General features: G+C 43.6%; 1 protein-coding gene across 2 annotated transcripts in view; it reads left to right on the forward strand.

The window, feature by feature from the left end:
- Window positions 1–21952, forward strand: part of LAMB1 (laminin subunit beta 1) — an 81107-nt gene that overhangs the window by 44105 nt on the left and 15050 nt on the right. For both annotated transcript variants that reach the window (XM_088480195.1, XM_088480194.1), the window contains 9 exons: window positions 520–744; window positions 2229–2446; window positions 2556–2652; window positions 7479–7848; window positions 8334–8509; window positions 9141–9382; window positions 15596–15799; window positions 16649–16793; window positions 18040–18247. In XM_088480195.1, the coding sequence (XP_088336321.1) occupies window positions 520–744; window positions 2229–2446; window positions 2556–2652; window positions 7479–7848; window positions 8334–8509; window positions 9141–9382; window positions 15596–15799; window positions 16649–16793; window positions 18040–18247 (1885 nt within the window). The remainder of the gene's footprint in view (window positions 1–519; window positions 745–2228; window positions 2447–2555; window positions 2653–7478; window positions 7849–8333; window positions 8510–9140; window positions 9383–15595; window positions 15800–16648; window positions 16794–18039; window positions 18248–21952) is intronic.

Here is a 21952-nt window from a genome sequence, read left to right on the forward strand (position 1 = left end):
GCTATCTTGTAGATAGCAGCGCCGATAATGACAGGGGCGCATAGCGCCTCTGTCATTTTCCCGCCCAGATCAAACATCGGGGAGAAGTGGTATCAGTGCACCTAACGTGCGCTTATACCGCTTCTGGGCTTCTTACAGTAATGGGCTTCTTACAGTCTCCCCCCGTTGATGATTTGTTACTAGTTTACCTCTCTCTACTTTATCTCTCTCAAAGGTTTGATACCTATTTCCCTAAGGCTGAGATTTATCAAAGCTTGGAGAGCGATAAAGTGAAGACTGTGTTTGAAAAATGACAGAAGCTGGTTGGTTGGTACATTATCTCTCTCCAAGGTTTGATACAACTTCCCATGGAAGAGGTGATGTGTGAACCACTGATGATTCTCCAAATACATTTTTAGAGATGGATAGGGAAAAACCCTTGTTTTATCACTTGCTTTTATTATGGACTATTAGGGACCATTGCTTCTAAACTCCTGCTCTTATGGTACTAAATATATAAACGTATCTTTTTCTCTGTAGGCATCCGGTGTGACATGTGTGCTTCCGGCTATTTTGGAAACCCAGAGGAGTTTGGTGGAGTCTGCCAGCCATGTAATTGCAACAATAACATAGATATGTCTGATCCACTTGCTTGTGATAAAAGGAGCGGAGTATGTCTGAATTGTCTGCATCACACAGAGGGCCAAAATTGTCACCAGTGTCAGCTGGGCTACTATGGCAATGCTCTTCATCAGGATTGTAAAAGTAAGATATTGCTTTATGTAGCGGCAGTAAATTGCCTGCAACTACTGATCTGTTGTTGTATGTAGTTTAGCTCTATCTAGTTAATCTAATCACTATGCCAGGCCTAATCAGACCTTACCATAAGTGGAATTTGCAGGGATCCTACTTACATGGACACAAACTCCAGGTCAGTCAGCTTAGTGCCTTAGTCCAGGATTTTCACTGACTTTCTGGTAAAAAGAGAAACAACATGGTTTCCTGTGGGACTGAAAACCTGCTGTAGAAGATCCTTATTAGTCACAAAGAAACTATAAACAGTGCGGCTCACGCTGCTTTTTTAATTTGTGCAATTACATCTAAGGAATCATCCACTTCCCAGTCCATGGAACTGCTCTGGAAAATCCATTTAAGCCTAGCGTTGGTGTTTTGTGGATACACCTCAAAATGTGCATCTTGGTAAATGTCAAACATCAGTTCAAAATCAGTCTACTGCTAATTTATGACCAGATCCTTTGTTCATTTACTCATTTCTCTCCCATGGCAATCGCGTAACACTTCACTCCTACCACATTTGTGCTGCCTGGGGAGGCTCTCTCCCTGCCTGATGTGCCTCTGTGCTGCTATATAGCGCTCAGCGGTAGTGGGCAGGAGAGAAGTGTTGAGTGGGGTGGGGGGGGCGCAACACTCTTGCTGTATTTAACTTGCCTGCGACTGTTAAGAGTCTAGAGGTGTAAAGGGACGAAAGTCTACAATATTTTATTATTTTATTTATTAACAGTTTCTTATATAGCGCAGCATATTCCGTTGCGCTTTACAATTGTAATACAATACAAGCAGATCTAGTAATGATGTATTTTGTTACACATGCACAGTACAAAATTGCGAATATGCCAGCGGCATATCTTTAATGGGTGCACATGAGCCCTTCGGTCCATGTGAGCCTATACCACACACCTTGCACCCATGTTTAATACACACCTATATCCACAGTCCTTCGTTGGCGACGCTGCACAAATCACCAATAAAATGGCGAGGCAGCCATCTTCCTGGCGATATGTGCATACACAGTAGAAAAATCATGGTGAATTTGGTTCGGGTGCCATGTTCCCAGAGACCTGTGCATGCGCTGTAGACTCTGGCACAGCGCCGACAGCTAGAGAGGAGGGGGTCCACATGGAGACTGCACATGGACCCCATCCTCTCTTAATGTGCCCCTGGTATATGTACACTGCAGAAATTGACGTGTGCCCAAAGCCACTAAATGAGGGTTTTTTAAGAAAATTCCTCTTATGGTTAATAAGAAAGTGGCAAATGAGAGAAATAGGAGTATTGTGTCTATAATACATAGAAATCATAAAATGACCCACTATTGTTTTATATTCTTTTTACTATTGTCCTTTATCATTGCCACATACCAAAAGAAACGAGCGTATTTAACTTCATAACCTTACGCTGGTATTAACAAAGAAGTGTGGTGTAACTGGTTTAGCGTTTCTTCTTTCTAGAGTGTGTCTGTAACTACCTGGGGACTGAGCAAGATCACTGCCAGGGAGATGTCAGTTGCAACTGTAATAGGACCACTGGTCAGTGTCCATGTTTGAACAATGTTATTGGTCAGAGCTGTGACCACTGTGCACCAAACACATGGAATTTGGCAAGTGGCAGTGGGTGTGAGCCATGCGGTTGTGATGCAGGTCGTTCTCTGGGGCCATCTTGTAATGAGGTAAGTGACTGTGACATATGAATGATATACAGTGCCTGGAACATACAAATATTCTAATACGGTCTCTGAAAGTCACAGAACTAACTGTTCCCATGATTTATTTTCACAGTTCACTGGGCAGTGTCATTGCATGCCTGGTTTTGGTGGGAGGAATTGCAGTGAATGCCAGGAACTCTTCTGGGGTAATCCAGATATCGAATGCACAGGTAAAGACTGACTAATTATTAAAACATTGGGAGAGATGTATCAAACCTTGGAGAGAAATAAAGTACCAACCAGTCTGCTTCAGTCATTTTACAGGGCGGTTTGAAAATAAGACAGCCGATTTGGTTGATATTTTATCTCTCTCCAAGCTTTGATATATCTCCCCCATTGTTTCTTGTATGTTTCTTTTGCATGGAAGAATGTATAATGAGTTCTTGCCACATTTTCCAATTATTTATGTATTCTGTGGTTCATTTAAATCTTTCAGTCCTACAGTAGTAATGTATATTTATCTTCTTTTGACCTCTTTGTAATAGCATTTTAACACCTCCAGATGACTATTCCTACAGAAACTGCAAAATACATTAATGTTTGAGAATTACATAAAATACATACAATTTACTGTCTGGTCTAGACTGTTGGGTGGGCCCTTACATTTTAATGATTATCTTTCATTAAAATTTGTCTGAATTCTACCCTCCAACTTCTTAGGAAACTGAAATGCCCGTACACACACGGCTGTTTCTAGGGGCGGGCGAACTGTGCAATCGCACGGGACGTGCAACCCCTGCAATTTCACGGCTCGCAACCCCACAGTACTACTGGGGCTGGGCAGCACTGGGCTTTTCTTGGAGCTCAGCAGTGCGCCCAGCTGTGACATATGGAGGCGCAACATGCATGACCTATGATGCCATGTTGCGCCATCCACCCGCCAGCATGCCCGTCTTCCTCCTGTCCGCCGGCCCTCCCTCCCGTCTGCCTGCCTGCCCGCTCACTGCAGGTAGCTCTGATTGCTCAGCCCCAGCGACCAGCAGACAAGTGTGTGTTTGTTTGTTTTTATTTTTTTTCTGTGGTGAAGCAATGTGCTTTCCTTCTGTGGGGGAGCAATGTGCTTTCATTCTGTGGTGAAGCAATGTGCTTTCATTCTGTGGGGGAGCAATATGCTTTCATTCTGTGGGGGAGCAATGTGTTGTTTTTTTTCTCATGGGGGGAGAGGGCGGGGTTGATGATGTGTCTTAGAACAGGAAAACAGCAGTTGGTCTTGCTGTCCCTAATCCTATGGTTTTGTTAACGTTATTTGTTCATGAGGTAGTCTTTTCATTTGAGGCCACGCCCCTTATTGTGAGACCACACCCTTACAGTGAAACCACGCCCCTTTCCCGGGGCACGCAAAAACTTATCTTATACTTGTTTCGGGAGGGGGAGCACATTTTGACTATGCGCACTGAGAGCCCCAGCCCGTAGAAATGACCCTGTGTACACACTCCATGTATGGGCCCAAAAAGGCCGCCAATCCTAGTAAACATTGATTCAGGATCCATCAATGTTGGCCAGGGTGAACAGCAATGCAACTTCAGATATGGCCAAATTTGACAGCGATTCAGCTGATCTGTGTCCTGGGTAAGGGTTCACGTTGAGCTGTATATGGTTAGTTTAAACAAATCCCAGATTTTAAAGATTGTGTACATATGCAACAAAAGTACATAGTACTAGTACACTTAATGCATACATCTTGAGAATGGGAATGTTTGTGACATAAGATCAAAGACTCTTATCTCACTGGGATTTAGATGTAAAGTAAGTGGAGTATTTCATCATTGTCACCAAGGATTAACTAGTAGAACAATAAAACCTGTATTTTCTATATACCAACCTTTATTTTACTCAAACAGCTCATTAGGCTCTAATTTTAGTTTTTTCCCGAACTACACAAGTCTCTCCTTAAATCGATAACTAAACAAATCTTTAATCCCCTCCATAGAAATGCATTCATGTAGATGAACTTTTAAAACAACCATGAATTACTGTATGTGATTTTTCTCCAGGAAATGTCAGTCAGAGTTGTATTTTTCATGCATCCAGACTATTAATTTAACTCTTGCTTAGGAGTTTCAGTGTGCTTTAGCCAGTTTGGCACTTGTGTGTATGTATAAAATTCATCTGCTGTTCGTTAATTATAGTGAAGTAGTTAGTGCTTATAATTGAAGTCATTGTGTATTGTTTATGGCCTACATGTTGCTGAACAGATAACGCTTTGTAATGGCTGGTCAACAAAGATGTGCCAAACCAGAACAAAGTCTTAACTGTTCACTTAGTAATAAAGCTATTTTATTTGAATCATGGGTGTGTGGGTGGATAGACTTTAGAATCTTTTTTCAGTCTGTTACATGTGTTTCATTTTCAATGGAAGATCACTACTGGCCTTTTTTTGCAGTTACACTGTTAAGATAAACCACTGCGTGTATTATATACTTCACTCTTTACAAGCTTGCATAGGTATGCCTGACCTGGTTTTAATGAAAAGAACATGATGACAATCTCTCTCTCTCTCTCTCTCTCTCTCTCTCTCTCTCTCTCTCTCTCTCTCTCATATTGTAATATAATCTAAAAAAAAGTTCTATATTCTTGTGTGTGTGTGTGTGTGTATATGTATGTATGTATATATATATATATATATATTATATGTATTATATATATATGTTGCCTTGGACTCTCTCCATCTTTCTTTATTACTCTGAAACTGTGCATGCCAGTATTCTGCCATCATTTTAGAATTATGTTTTAATAAAATGGTAAGATAATACCAGATGCCTAGTCTTGGAGCCAAGCCTCATAGCTGTAATAAAAAAAACAAATGGAGAACACTTTATTTTTTAGGTTTTTTTCTCTACAACAGCAAAGTACATTGTTTTGTCAATTTAATGATTTTTCATCTCAATGAAAATATGATTTATATTAATCACAACTTTTTAAATGTCGACCTTAAATGAAAGGACACAAGTGTAGTGTCTTCTGACGAGCAAATATCACTTTTGTGTGTAGCTTTAGCTTGGCATTCCTTCTTTGTGATGCTTAATGGTCTTTTTATTTGGTGACTCCCTCCAAGTTTTGATCTTTCTAAAAAGAGTTTAAGTGACCCTCACTGGAGAAGGATCTTTGTGTGCTAAAGGAAATCTTCCTCTTTCAAAGTCCTGGCAGGAGATCCTAATCACTTTGGGTTTTGTGCAGAGATTTTGATGGTTTTGTCATTAGAAGAAAAGATCTATTCCATCTGTGGAGCCATATAAATCAACTTTATTCATAGTATTTGCATATGATCAATGTCAACGCCTGATCACTTCAACTATTATTACTTTGAAACCACTATGCTTTTATGAACAATATCAGTTATATTATGCATATTTTAAAAGATAGGATACCAGAATATCAAGCAAAAGCCTTTCTCTAGGCGTGAGGTGTTGTCATGGGAGAGTGCAGGTAGACCGTGCTGGAGAACTGGTTTACAATGGTTAAAATTAGAGTGGGGGAGGGGGATCAACTCAGATAAGAGCTTCTCTGCTACTTCTCCTAGATAATCTTACCTTATTTTATATTTTACTAGTTCTGTATTCTTTCATTTTTATTAATTTTTCAAACAAAGTTTTGGAAATAAAATAGCAAATTTTAAAATATTTTGAACATTTTCTACATCAGAAATAACTTTCCTCTCATGTACGAGGATAAAAATAATTAGCTTAAATACACGCACCTAAAGTATAATATATCCTCTGCATTGCAGAAAGGGGATGCAGTCAGGAAGCTGACGGTCGAAATGCTGACCGCCGGCTTTCCGACTGTCAAATACCGGCAGGGTACTAATGATTGGTGACGAAATCCCGACGCCTATCATTATACCTATGCCGGGAGCCCGGCATACTGAACGGAGGTGGCCGTGGGGGGGGGGGGGTTAGGTTAGGGGCTCCCGAGGGGGACTTAGGGTTAGGCACCCCGCCCAGGAGCGTTAGGCTAGAGGAAGGGGGGGTTAGGGTTAGGCACCCCCGGGGGAGGTTAGGGTTAGGCAACCCACCAGGAGACTTGGGTTTAGGCTGCGGAGAGGGGGGCGGTTAGGTTTAGGCCCTTAGGCCTAGGGGGGAGTTTAGGGTTAGGCACCCCTAAGGGAGGGTTAAGGGGGGGTAGGGTTAGTTATACTTGCCTAAATCCCTTGTCGTGATTTTCACTGCTGGCATTCTGCTGGCGTCGGGATTTGAACCGCCGGCCATAGCATTCATACTGATTCCGAAGAAAGCACCAGTGAGTGTCAGTGGTGCATTAGAAAGTGCTAGCAACAATCATCGGCTGTTTGCACCTGCCCAGGACTATCTGCTGACAACAAAGCCATAACTAGACTCTTTGGTGCCCTGTGCCAGATAGAGCATTGGCGCCCCCCCATTTTTCAAATAGGGACATAAGATATTGCAACCGAAAAAAGGCCATTGCCTTTTGTATAAGGGCCTGGGAAGAACTAGGGGAGGCCAGGAGATGCTGGGGATAAAAGAAGAGGTAGCTACAAGTGAGAATAATAATAAACAGACAAATTGACTAGCCTAAACAGAACCCCCTGTCCTGTGGTGCCCTGTGCCATGGCACAGGTCGCACTACCCTAGTTACGGCCCTGGCAGACAATACACCATTCTCAGGTGTATATGTGTTTGTCCAGGCCTGCATGTGTTTGCAATTGCGCAAATGCACCCTTACGTTACTTGGCCTATTTTGGAACGCTCATTCCCTCCTGTTTCACCTTTCCCAGCGCAGCGAGGTGTACATGCCAGAATCACACAAAACTGTATAGCCGCTAGTGCGTGTGTCCACTTATCTGTCCATGTGCAAAGCAATTTCATGCAAGACATGATGCACTAATTGGCTTCATACTTGCTCTACCTCAGGCCAGAACAGCTAGTTAGTAAAAAATGTACTTACTACAGTATTTTAGAATGTTTTTATGTTTGTATGTTTCCTCCTAATTATTAATTCAGTATTAAAGTTATTGTGCTTGTTTTATATTTTTTAGCCTGTGATTGTGACTCCAGAGCTATCAAGACCCCTCAGTGTGATCGATCCACTGGACACTGCATTTGTACTGAGGGCGTAGAGGGAGTGCGCTGTGATAAATGTGCTCGTGGTTATTCTGGCATTTTCCCATATTGTGCACCGTGCCATAAGTGTTTTGCCCTATGGGATCTGATCATCAAAGAGCTGCACCACAGGACAGACAAACTCCTAAACCGCACCAATGCCTTGAAAATCACTGGAGTAATTGGACCATACCAGAAAACCATCATCAAAGTTCAGGAAAAGCTGGAAGAAGTCAGAAGCATCATCTCCCAGAATCCTGCTGCTCAGCGACTTAAAGACATTAATAATAGGTTTGAAGAGGCCGAGTAAGTCGCAAACTGGTTGTAATACACATTGGATTCAAAATCTTTTCGTATGATTTAATAGTTTATCATTCGCATAACAAAAAGATGAATAATAATGTATCAGCGTTGGCAGGTGTATTTTTTTTTATTTTTGTTTCACAACAGCTAAAAGATTGAGAATCACAGTCCTATCTATACCATGGGGTATATTTACTAAAGTGCTGGTTTGTAGAAATGGAGATGTTGCCCATAGCAACCAATCATATTCTGCTTATCATTTATCTAGTACCTTCTTGAAGCTAATATCTAGAATCTGGTTGCTATGGGCAACATTTCCACTTCTAGAAACTCGCACAGTAAATATACCCCCATTTGTTCAATATAAATATTGTTGTAAAAATTACATTACTTTGTCGCAATCCAGAGTCTTGCAAGTTAACGGTACAAGGGGCTTACATGATTGTATAATAAGAGGGTGGTAACATTTTGACTATTTTGTTTTATAGGAAACTTAAATCAGAGGTTTTGGAGAAAGTGACTGAAGTGGAGAAGGAGCTGGCTGAGATCAGCCTCAATGGCTCCGCCACAGTGGCAGCTTTGCAGGAAGATGCAGACGGTGTCAGTAAAGCACTGAAAGAGCTTGGAGAACAACTTGAGTACATGAAGATTTCTAATGTTAGGGGTAAGATTTTATGTGATCCATATTTGGTGGGACCATAATCCTAATTGTATCATATTTAACATGGTAAGGATAGTAAATCCTGGTGCACCTTAAATACATATACTGCATGTTTGCAGGGAAATGTTTATAACTATATAATGTACAGGTACATATTACATGACTGGTAAAAAGAAACAACTCCAAACTGTCATCAAATAACTGTACTTCGTGAAAGGTTACAACGACTTTTGGGCAACTCTTGCTATGCTGTCCCTCCTTCTCTACCACTGTGGGAACACCTTGTTTAGTGGTATTCATTTTTCAGTCCAGCCATGCTGACCGGTTGCCGAGAATCGAGCCATCAGTGCAGCTGTGTGTCTGGGGGCATAAACACCCCAGCTGTGTATGACTCCATTTGCTGGTTGGCCAATCCTTTCAGCGGAGGCATAAAGGGCACATCCCTCAATAATGTATTTTGTGTTTTCTGCACCAGCATATGTAAAGGTAAGAAGTGCCAAGATCCCTGCAGTAACAGGCCGTTATTTAGATAGTCTTAATGTATCCAGGAGAACTTGAAAGATACATTTGGTCAAAGTATGGAGACTGATAAGTGGAATGTGGTGCTCACATGCGTGCCATGCTGTGTCTCTAGGTGCCATGGACAGCATCAATAAATATTTCCAGATGTCTTTGGAGGCAGAAGAGAAAGTCAATGCCTCCGCTATTAATCCAGATAGCATTTTGGAACATTCTGCTGTTACACGCAGGGAAGTGGAAGACCTCATAGACGAAAAGCGGTCTGCTTTTAAAGACGGGCAAGAGGAGCAGTCACGAATTTTGGATGAGCTTGCTGGCGAGGTCCAGAATTTGGATCTTTCATCTCTGTCTCAAATGGTATGTAACATGACTATAGGCAAAGACTTTCATGTAGCATTTTTATTCTTTCTAAACAGCATTTTTATTAAGTCAAACTCCAAAAGCCTCAGGATAAAGTGCTTTTCTAACAACAAAAAATCCTGCATCCACTTTACATAAATTGTTTGTATAAACTCCTGTAAATATATTGGTATGAGTTATGATATGCTCAGTGGCATAGTGCGAGGTGGTGACCATTGCAACCATGGAATAAAGGACATGGCCAAGTTGCTAATCTGCTATGATCGCCTCTGTGATTGCCAACACCGCTAAATCTGCAGGCAGCTTATGGCTCCTCTAGCTATGCTACTGTATGTTATAATTGATGAGCACTGATGTCATCACTTCGGGATAATCTGTGTAGTATACAAAATAACGCATACCCTATTGCAAATATAACATATAAAAAGTCACCTTTTGGTTTCCAGGATGTAAAGGACTTGACCCAGGGGCGTATCTATAATGGGTGCAGGGTGTACAGTGCACACTGGCCCCTTGGTCCAGGGGGGGCCTGCACCATACACCCTGCACTCATATTCTTGAATATTTGCCTTTCCGTGGGTCCTCGTCGAGTGTCTCGCCGTGGCCCTTTTTTCCGTCAACCTGCGCTTACGTAGTAGACTCTGGGCGCAGACTAGCGCCCAGAGTCTACTGATCCTGCGGTTTCCTGTCAGCCGCATCAGTCTGCTGCTGGCCATCGGGAAAAGAGGGGGCCCCGGACGGGGAATGCACAAGGGCCACCTTCTCTTTTAATACGCCCCTGACTTGACCTATGGCCTCTGTATTATGTTCCTGGAATTCCGTGAAGGCTTTTACATCTTGCATCTCATTGCCATTTGGGACAAGATTTTGAAGGTCCTATTTTCTCCACACATTTTGATTACCTACTGTAGGTTATAGTGAGATGACCAATCTTGAGCAAGGGGTTAAAAAAACACTGACCTATTCACAATGAAAACACCACATATGCTATAAACTGGTTGGGTACAGGAAGCCGGCGCTCAGGATCCCGGTGGTAAGGATCCCGACGTCGGCATCCCAACAGGGTTAGAATACCGCCATCTGTCGGTCGGTATCCTAACCCTCTCCCTCCCTCCCCAGTGCCTAAACCTGACCTCCCCCTCCTCTCACCCTAAACCTAACCCTCCCCCTAGTGCCTAGCCCTAACGCTAACCCTCCCACTAACCACGCTACGTACCTTCCGGATTCAGGCGGTTGGGAGCCGGTGTCAGCATTCTGAGCACTGGAATCCCCGTGGTCAGGATTATGACTGCATCCTGCTATAAACCTGTTATCAGACCTGATCCTGTTAAAATTATATCATATATTAGTATGTTGGTGTAAATATGTAAATTGCACAAATCAGATGGCTCTTTTCATGCAGTAAATGTTGTTTAAGACATCTTATAACAAAAAAACTCTTGTCTTCATGTAATATATTATTGAGAATGTTATTATACCAAACCAAACATGGCGGAATGAGAGGTAATAGCCATATGATTGGATTCAACCAGTCCATTTTTCCTCAGGCCTCCTTCTGTTGGTTAGAAATTTTAAAAATGTTATATACTTTTAAATAGCATATTAATCTAATTTTGTATTTGCGCAAAATGTTATATTTACATAATTTCGTAATTTGGCTATAAGGGCTCCCTGTCCTATCGTAACTGCACAGCAGAATAAATTGACCATTATCATCCCATAGACTATAGTAGCATAGTGTTCACTCTAGCTCCGGCGACAGGCAGGGCGCCGGAGCTAGAGAGGGCACCTCTGCGCCTAAGGTGCGCGCACCAGAAAAGTGGGCGTGGCCATTGAAAAGGGGGCGTGTCTATAAGACACATCACCTTTTCGTCACTCTTGGTGGCATGCCTGGCACTTACGGACATGGCGGGCAGCCCCCAAGCGCTGCATGCGCCCAGCATCTATTCACTGGTGGTGACCGGGTCACCGCACATTTCCGCACCCATGGGACGCTGCGACCCATGAGTGAAGACGGCACCTGCAGGCTGTCTTAGCGGTGCACTGCATGGCGAGGGCAGGGAGCTTTTTGCCCTCCAGAAGGAGGGCCGGGCGCAGCACTCCGCTAAAACAGCCTAGCGGGAATGCTAGTAGCATTCCATGGAATGGCAAAGCAAAAGTAAGACCTGAAAATCACATTGTTGGAACATCACACTTCTATGAAACAGCCTGTTACACTGCAAGACTTGAATGCGCTAAATTTAGTTTGAAGTTTGCACATATCTTGTGCAGCTTGAATAATTTTTTTGAGATGCACTTTTGTTTGCAGATATTTACACAGATACAGTGCAAAAAGCGCATCGTTTTGGTACCTTAGAACATCATTTATTATTGCATGGCATATAATAATCTGCTAACATTCTTGAATGAGCGAAGGCTGGCAAAATTATGGAGATTCACATTTTGCACAGTGGGCTACCAATTCTAACTGGTTCACATACTTACCTAAAATTATGCAGAAAAATCTTGTTATTGTGGTTTTTGTCTGTCTCTGAAAAAGTTATGTAAACTGTTCAAGGTATCTATTTTGACAAAAAGAATGTTGCAATGCCCTGGGGCTGTTTTGATTTTTTTTTTTCAAATTATTTTAGTAAAAAAAAGCATACTTGTAATATTGCAAAGACAAATGAATGTATCTGCTTGAAATGCAAAACATAAAAAAAAATAACTTCACATTACAAAGCCATACCTTCGATAAGCACAATATACTGAAGGGAAATGCTTACTATGAAAATTAAGTATATGTATGTAAGTAGACTTCCATCTAGCACACAGTGGGCAATATGGGGACTTTTTTTTTTTTTTTTTATTTTCCCATTTTATCCTCTTGGACACCTGACCATGGGTCCAGAGGCTACTAAAGTACATTGGCATGTATATGCTTTTGCTCCTCCTTCTTCTATAACTCCAGTCCAACAGGGAACTCACCTTTTTTTTTTTTTTGAGGTGTCAGGGTTTGTTTTGCAACTCGGTGAGCCTCTTTACTGAGAACTGGACTCTGCTTATGGTTTGGTGCAACACAAAGGGTATTCAAACAACAGATTGCTATCATGGCCACAGTGTATTATCTCCTACTTGTACAATCTGTGGATCCAAGGTAGAGTGTAATCAGGTGCATTATATCCCTTTTAGACATACGGCGGGAAATTTCCTGCTCAGACTCGGGAATTTCTCCTGTGCAAATTCCTGGGTATTTGATCGAGACCCCCCTTTCACACTACAGCGTCTACCCGGGAAATTCCCAGGTAGACCCCTTTCAGACAAGAGCAGGGCTTTTTAGTTTTTAATATTACCTGCCTCTCCTCTGCCTTTCCTAACCTATCCTCTCTCCAGCTGCCGCTGATGATGTCATCATCATGCAGCCGACCAATCACTGCCACCATTTTATTTTAATAAAGTATTTCAATCTGCCCTGGTGGTCCAGCGGGAGTGTGGGTGGCCCACTGTGGCAGAGATCCGCCGGCGGGTGTCCCCGGTGTCCGGCTGGGGTTCTCTGTACACAACCACCGGGGCGGGTGTGGTGAGCAGCAGCGCTGAGCGTCCTATAGGACGCTCTGCGCTGCCAACTCAAAGCAGCAGTGCTGAGCGTCCAATAGGACTCTTTGCACTGCCAATCAATGTAAAACCTGCTTGGTGCAGCCCGGGAGTAGTAAATTCCCGGGTAGCACCATTAAGACATAAGCAGGGTAATTTCCTGGGACTTCAGTCCCGGAAATTCCCTGGTATATTGAAGGGTCGGCTACCCGGGAACGTGTTCCCAGGTAGGCACCTTTCAGACTTACGCGGCAACCCGGGAATTTGGCTGAGGCAGGCCAAATTCCCGGGATTCTCAGCATGTCTGAAAGGGTTATTACTGAGAGACCGTGCAAGTACTGGATCCTACCACTGTTTTATCTATTACCCAAAATCTAATCTGTCCCTTTTTCAGAGGCTTGTGCTTCTTTGTGTGCTGTTCGATCCCCAACAGCAGAGAGGGCATTATTCCCAGAGAACAAACTAGACATGTTACACAGACTGGTAAGGTGTCTGTTAGCTGTTTGTTTATTTCTACACGAAAGTCCTGGGGAGATGGTTTCAACATTTAAAGCCATGCAGTTTGTGTAGTTCCAGATCTAACTCCCTCACAATGAGCCAAGTTGCACCACACTTGTCCAGACAACACATCAGTTTGTCTCTTAAGAACACATCTGTTGCTTCCCTGGTGGTTGAGGGACAATTTATTCAATAAAGGCTGTCCTTTTGCCATATGGAATTGGACAAGTGTAATGACTAATACCTTGGGCTGTAGGGAGCCTTCTTACTTTACTGCCAGTTTTAGGGGCTGTGGTTCCTGCCAGAGCCAAGCTTCCAATCAATGTCCTAATAATTAAGAGCATTGCTAAATGCTCTAGTTGAAAAACATCATCTTTTGCATGAAAAAACCCTCAAGGATTCAGTCAGGCATCACATGTGAGCAGCGGCTCACATGTCCAGTGGATCCTGGTCATTGCTAAGCGACTGGGACACCGCATCACACCAACTGTAATGGCCGATGGTCCTGACGGTTGCTAGGCAAATGGGACTCTCTGCGGCCGCACTGCCTGTTAGTCCTGGCTGTTACTACAGCTGAGTTGTTTTCTTTATACCTGCATCTACTCAGCTGCAGTATAATTTAAGTGGCCTGTCTGTTTGTGCGGTTGCCTTGTAATGAATTGTAAGTGGCCTGTCTCTGTGCAGTTACTCAGCTGCAATGTAATTTAGTTGTTAGTGGCTTGTCTGTCTGTGCAGTTACTCAGCTGCCGTGTAATGAATTGGAAGAGGCCGGGCTCCGTTCTGGGGTTCTGAAAGGCTCCCTGAATAGTTAAAGCAAAGTCAGGGCCCTGGTGCATAGCTGGTTATAGCTTCTGTCCTGCCAGAAGTCATCTACCCTGCTGTACTATTCTAGTAGTTTTCTGCTAGTTTTTGGCAGCCATTCTTGCATTACTTCTTGTCCCTGCTTGTAGGAATCTCTGCTTGCACTCTGTCTTTACCAGTCCTGCATCTTCTTCGTAATCTACCCTTTTCTGGACCTGGATTCTCTCCTGCTCTCACCTCAGCCTCCTTGTGCTACCTAGTTTCCACATTGACTCCTTGTACAGGTTAAGTCTTGTGGCATCCTAGTACCGGGTGAACTTACTTCACCCAAGAACACCTATCAATCTGCAGGAGTCGTGTGGTGCATAACTGAGACCTCTTCTATTGCTTGAAAAATCCATAAGGGTTCAGTCAGACAATGCCACTGCATCAAACACCAAGCACCACAAGGAGTTCCCTTGCAATGAAGGGAACCAACAGAATTGTGTGCTGGAGAGAACAAAGAGTTTACTTTAATTACAACAACCTCACTTTCAAGTACTGGATACAGTGAATGTGTGGTCTTTCATAAGGAAAACAGTGTTTTTTGTGGCTATTTCTACAGAGAATGTTGGAGGGGGGAGGGCTGTCTTACAAGTTTTCCTATATGCCTTAAGCTGGGTACACACTGACAGATACATTGGGCAATCAATTGATCGGCCAATGTATCTGCTGCCCGTGTACCTGCAATATGTCGGTGAACGTCAGCGTTCACCGACATATCGCATTGGCTGTGCTGCACAGCCGGTGGACAGATATGTCTGCAGACATATCTGTCCTTCAGCAGGTGTGTACAGGCGGTCTGCAGACAGCCCGTACACACACGGCGGCAGCCGCGAGGAGGGGGACGGGACAGTGTATATGAATGACCATATATCTGCCGGGTGTGTACCCACCTTTAGAGCTATTCTAATTGTCACTCCAGGCTAATGGGGGAAAAAAAAAGTTAATTGTCTTACAGAAAACTTTATTATTATTTTTTTATTGTTCCAAATTAAATTAGGGAGAATGAATGATCCTTATTTTTCCAGTGGGAAATCCAAAAATGACTTTTTCATTGTTTGTACATGTTTTTTACTATTCTTAGTCTGGCAATTGCTTTTGTGAGGATACCTGAGGTCACATTAGTGATTTAGCAGTAAAGCAATGGAAGTTACGTAGCAAGTATATTATGTAATGAAAACATGCTTTTATTGGCTTGGTTTTTTAGCTTGCCAGTGGTGTAGATAGTCCCATGACACTAGAATTAAAAATAATCCTACTTCATTATGTTAAAATTTTGTAATTCCTTTTTTCTAGACTTGTGGTACAACGTTTGGAGAAACGTGTGAAGATGCACAGTGTGGAGGGCCTGGTTGCTTGACAGGAGATGGCAAGAGGAAATGTGGAGGGGATGGTTGTGATGGTTTGGTGACTGTGGCAAATAGTGCTTGGAAAACTGCTACAAATTTTGACAAAGAGATTCTGAGCGCAATGTCTGAAGTGGAGGAACTCTCTAAATTGGTAAGTGTTCTAACTTTAACTTTGAATTTAAGGGTTAGTCCACATGAAGAATGCCTTTGCTGGGCCTACTGAAGCTGAAGATCCTGTAAGATTGGTACATTCCAGGTTTGATCTACTAGCCTGTATATAGCAAATGCTTAGATACAGCATTTATTTGCTACACCTGGAGATGGCGTCGGGGCATGCAAGCACAAATGATGTCCAGTAGAGGCATGTAGTACACCCACTGGAGATGCATCATAGTTAAAGTAGGCAGCATCTTTAGATATGCCTATCAGTAGGTGTATTCTTTGCAGCTCTTTGTTCATAGATACAGTATGTGCTGATGATTATCAGCAGATATTTATTGTGTTTTAATAAAAAATATTAATACTCATTTGTAAGGTTACATATTTTGTAACAGTCACTAGTGATCTAGCCTAACCTTGTTATCACCAATGAAGTGAGAAAAGACTGTGGGTTTGTCATAATGTGAAACTAGCCCCAGACCTCTCAACTTGTGGAGTTTAAGGAAATTAAGTTTGCAAAAAAAAAGTTTGCCCCGTTCCTTTAGCACAAAATAGCTTTATTCAGAATGGCATTGAGACTTATCCTGCTACTCTTTTAAGAGTATGATGCCATTAATAGTGGAAAGTCATAAAACCAGTACTGTAGTGGAACTATGTATCACAGAAAGCCTTATTGTACGATGACTGCTTGGGTATGCTGTGCTTGTAGAGCTACATGGTCCAGCAAGCCTGTGGCTGACACTTGGGGTACTCTAAGCATGCGGATAGTTGTACAAACACTAACCTTTGTAGGCTGAGGCTCAAAGCAGAATATACATTTATTTATTTTATTTATAAATAGGTTGCCGAGTCGAAGTTGAAAGCAGAGGAAGCAAAACAGAATGCCCAAAGTGTTCTGATCAAAGCAAATGCAACAAGGGAAAAAGTGGACAAAAGCAATGAAGATCTAAGAAATCTGATCAAACAAATCAGGGACTTTTTAATGCGTATGTATATTATCCCTTTACATAATACCAATGATATATATTTCTTTTGCTTTTCCACATTTTGTACGGGGAGAGGTTTTAAAGTGTCAAGATCTCAACATGCAAATAAGCAGGGGCGTCTTAAGAGAGGATGGGGCCCATGTGCACTCCCGTGTGGGACCCCCTCCTCTCTCCCCAGTGGCTGGCAGCCGACTGACACGGCTGGCCAGCCACCGAAGCATTAGTAGACTCCGGGCACTAGAGTGTGCACGGAGTCTACTGCGCATGTGCAGAACACCAGAAAAATGGCCGCAGTGGCCACTTTCCGGCGTTCTGTGCAGGCGCAGTAGACTGTGGGCACTAGAGCATGCCCGGAGTATACTGCGCATGTGCAGAAAACCGGAAAAATGGCCACGGCGGGCATTTTCCGGTGTTCTGAGCAGCGCTGACACCCGACACGGGACCACGGATAGGTGAGTTTAAAATAATATGGGTGCAGGATGAGCAGTGCGGGGCCCCGTGTGCCCCGCACACACTGCACCCATTATAGATACGCCACTGAGCAGGAGTTATACAAGCCCCACTGAGCAATCTGCCTGTTTCACTGAGTAGCTAAATGAAAAGCTTATTTATGCACATTTTATTGCATAATTACTGTTTGTTGAATTTAATGAATTAGAAAAATAAAACTGCACAACATATTTTTGCCCTTTATCTTTTATTTAGGGATTACGGGCCTGATTCAGAGTCGTACGCTAATGCAAATGCATTTGTAATAATTGGCACTTAGCAATTACTAAAATATGCTAATGCACCAGATGGTATTTTGTATTGAGACGCCCATCAGAGCCCTTGTCTCTGCCCGCAACTGCGAGTGAGTCTATGGTCACTCAGAAAGAGGGCGTGGTAACTGAGACGCTGAGGCTTTGTTCTCTGCGTGCACGATCACAGATTAGTACACGCCTGGGAAACAGCACTGACACGCCCGCGTGTTGCCCGGAACTCCACGTAATTACCCACAAAACGGTCTCTTCCTGTCAATCAATTGTGAGCGAGTCCTCACAGCGAGCGCGATCGCAATTCATTCACAGTGTGTGCGCAAACCACCGAAAATCGGTCAACTGCGTGAACATCGGAATAGCGTTCAGCTCTGAATCAGGTCCTACATGCATTATAAGTTAAATTTCTCCTTTAGGAAATGTCAGGACTGTCCTAGGAAACTAGGTAATATTGGAGCCCTTTTCATTTTTTATTATGGTTTATATAGAGGATGGAGCAGACCTGGATAGTATAGAAGCCGTTGCCAATGAGGTTTTGAAAATGGAGATGCCCTCTACACCTGAGCAGCTACAGGCTCTCACTGAAGATATACGTGAGCGTGTGGAAAGTCTTTCTGATGTGGAAACAATCCTGGAGCAAAGTGCTGGTGATATAGCCAGGGCAGAGTCTCTTTTGGATGAAGCGAAAAAATCCAGGTAATATGTTTTCAGAGTTTGCAGTAAGTTTTCTTTTTCTGTAAAATACTTAGGGGCATATGCGTAAAATATTGCAGAAATGCAGTGACATTTTTTTCAGTGTGCATCACATAATTATCCCTGCTAATTACTAAATCTAACTCGCAGGGGTGTAACTAGGTGTTTGAAGACCCCATAGCAAAAGAAGGTAAGGGCTCCTATGTACCATCCAATGGTGAAAAATGTATATAACATATGTAACTTTGACAGGGAAGATGCCCCCCCCATCCGCTCTGGGCCCAATAGCAGCTGCACCCATTGCACCTATGTTAATTACGTCCATGACAGTGGGAATAAGCGCTGTCCCTGGGAATTGGATCCAGTGGTTATCTGAGGAGTCTTTCACATTTTTTAAAGACTCCTCCTGGGAAACAGACACTGCGCATGCGCACATTGTCAGTTTCCAGAGGCTGCGGGAGAGGGATCTTAAGATCCCTTGCCTCCGATTATGCCTCCATAGGCATGAAGCAGTTTACGCCATGTGAGGATGTTGTAAACCATCGGGCCCAAACTCCAAAAAGTTTTGCTTTTCTGTGTTCGGTACATAGGGTTCAAACCTTCATCCCCATTGATGACAATAGTGCATAAACTGTAGTTTATGCATATTTTTTTTTTTTAAATGTTGATAAATAGGCCTTTTTAATGTTTTTTTTTAACTCAAGGGGACCATAAAAAGTCACTGGAGACTCTTTCCCATCCCCCTCCACCCCTCCCCGTTGCTGCCAAGAAACTTCCATCAAAACTACATGGCTCTCCATGCAATTTTGATCTGCGTGTCCTGGGGGACACATACGCAGAGGTAAAACAACGAACGATACTTCACCTGCCTCCAACTCTGAATCACCCCCAGAGAGAGTACATTAAACTAAATTGTAGTAGTTCATCTACAGCACCAGAGATCTTGTTATATAGGAGTTCCGATCTACTCCTAATACTGTCCCAACCTCTTTGAAAAATCAGCTGTCTGCCTTCCGGATGGTGTAATGCCTTTCTGCTGATATAGGTAAAGAGCATTGAAAAATATCTCCAAATCCGTATGCCTGAAGAATACATACCAAATCAGAACACACAGATCATTTAGGGTCCCCCCTTCGGTCACCACCATTCAGCTGTCCAAGACAATTAACTCGTCATGGATAGACACTAGCCTTAATAAAAGTAAAATTGTGACTTTCGTTATATAATTAATTTTTCTGCAGATGTGAATAATGCTTCCCGTTTTACTGTGATGCATTAATTCAAGAGTACAGTAAATGACAGTTTCTGAATGCTGTATTTTTTTGGGTGAAATTTCTTTAATGACTTCAAATGATTTTACACCAAACAGTGGTCGAGGATTAATTGTATGCACCAGGTATTAATCCTCCTGTGCACTTAAAAGTAGGGGTGTGCACCGGCCACGTTTTGGTTTTGGATCTGGATCTTTCTTCGTGTTTTGGATCTGGATTGGTTTTGCCAAAACCACCCTTCCGTGTTTTGGGTTCTGGGTTTTGTGTTTTGGATCTGGATGTTTTCTTAAAAAATAAAAAAAAACGCTAAAATCACATAAAATGGGCCTTTTTTTGTTCCTACGCTATTAATAACCCCAATAACATTAATTTCCACTCATTTCCACTCTATTCTGAACACCTCACACCTCACAATATTGTTTTTAGGCCAAAAGGTTGCACCGAGCTAGCTGGATGACTATGCTAAGCGACACAAGTGGGCGGCACAAACACGTGGCCCATCTAGGAGTGGCACTGTAGTGGCAGACAGGAAGCCAATCAGCGTTATGGTGCCCATTTGCATGTAGCACGAACCCGGGAGATCCGTGCTACATGCATCTGTGTGATTGGCACAGAGCAATGACAGGTCCGTGAGACCCGTCTGTGCTGCTGTGGTAAAAAAAAAAAAAAAAAAACCTGTGTAAAAAAAGAAAAAAATAGCGTGCACCCCCCCAAAAAAGAGCAACCAGCCCCGGGCATTAGTAACCCAGTGCTGGGTGTGCTTAAATACAGGGGACAAACGACGTAGGGGTCCCCTGTACTTAAGCACAACCAGCACCGGGCTAGTCAGAACCAGCGCTGGTTGCCAAAATACGGGGGACAAACGACGTAGGGGTCCCCCGTATTCTGCGCCACCAGCTCTGGTCTCTGATCCGGTCCTGGTTCTGGAAATACAGGGGAAAAAAATTAGTAGGGTTCCCCTGTATGTTCCAGAACCAGCACTGGACTTTTTCTAGCGGGGGGCTGATGCCACAGCCAGGGGAGCCCTTTCACCGGGCCCCCCAGCCGCAGCATCAGCCCTGACCGCTAGTCAGCCCAGGCCGGGGATCCCTGGAGAGCTGGGGACCCCCCCAATAAAGGGGTCACCCTCTCCAGGGCACCCCAGGCCCAGGCTGATAGCCCGGGGCTATCCCCGCCACCCCTGGTGGCGGTGGGTGGCGGGTTGATTGTGTGGTGTGGTGTAAATAAAGAATATCAAACATTGTCTTTACAAGTAGAACTGCAAGTCCCAGCTAGCCTGCCCCGCATGCTGGTACTTGGAGAACCACAAGTACCAGCATGCAGGGCATTAAGCCTGTAGTTCACCTGTAAAAAAAATGTTTAAAAAAACACAGGACACACACACCGTGACAGTATAAGTTTATTAAACATACATACACACACACGTACACATACTCACCTATGTAACCCTGTAGCATCGGTCCACTTGTCCGGTAAAGTATCCATAGGGGACCTGTGAAAAAAAACATACTCACCATCTCCTATGCGAGGTTCTGTCCTCTTCGTTCCAAAGTAGGCATCCCCGGACTTGGCAAAAAAACAAAACGAAAATGCGATCCACGAACTTAGTACCGTTCTATAGAACGGTACTTCCCGAATGAGAGCTTAGCGGTGGGGTATCACCATGGAAACCCCGCTGCTAAGCGTTCATTGGCTGAGAGAGGTCATCTCCCGTCTCTCAGCCAATGAACGGCTCCCTCCATTGTAGTCAATGGTGGGAGCCGCAGGGTAAACTTTAATAACCTTGCGGCTCCCACCATTGACTACAATGGAGGGAGCCGTTCATTGGATGAGAGACGGGAGATGACCTCTCTCAGCCAATGAACGCTTAGCAGCGGGGTTTCCATGGTGATACCCCGCCGTTAAGCTCTCATTCGGGAAGTACCGTTCTATAGAACGGTACTAAGTTCGTGGATCGCGTTTTCGTTTTGTTTTTTTGCCAAGTCTGGGGATGCCTACTTTGGAACGAAGAGGACAGAACCTCGCATAGGAGATGGTGAGTAGGTTTTTTTTCACAGGTCCCAAGTGGACCGATGCTACAGGTTACATAGGTGAGTACGTGTGCGTGTGTGCGTGTGCGTGTGCGCGTGTGTGTGTGTGTGTGTGTGTGTATGTTTAATAAACTTATACTGTCACGGTGTGTGTGTCCTGTGTTTTTTTTAAACATTTTTTTACAGGTGAACTACAGGTACTAGTGGGCCCTTAATGCCCTGCATGCTGGTACTTGTGGTTCTCCAAGTACCAGCATGCGGGGCAGGCTTGCTGGGACTTGCAGTTCTACTTGTAAAGACAATGTTTGATATTCTTTATTTACACCACACCACACAATCAACCCGCCACCCACCGCCACCAGGGGTGGCGGGGATAGCCCCGGGCTATCAGCCTGGGCCTGGGGTGC

Source organism: Taudactylus pleione, unplaced genomic scaffold (assembly GCF_031769625.1).
Source record: "Taudactylus pleione unplaced genomic scaffold, aTauple2 ptg000251l, whole genome shotgun sequence".
NCBI lineage: Eukaryota > Metazoa > Chordata > Amphibia > Anura > Myobatrachidae > Taudactylus > Taudactylus pleione.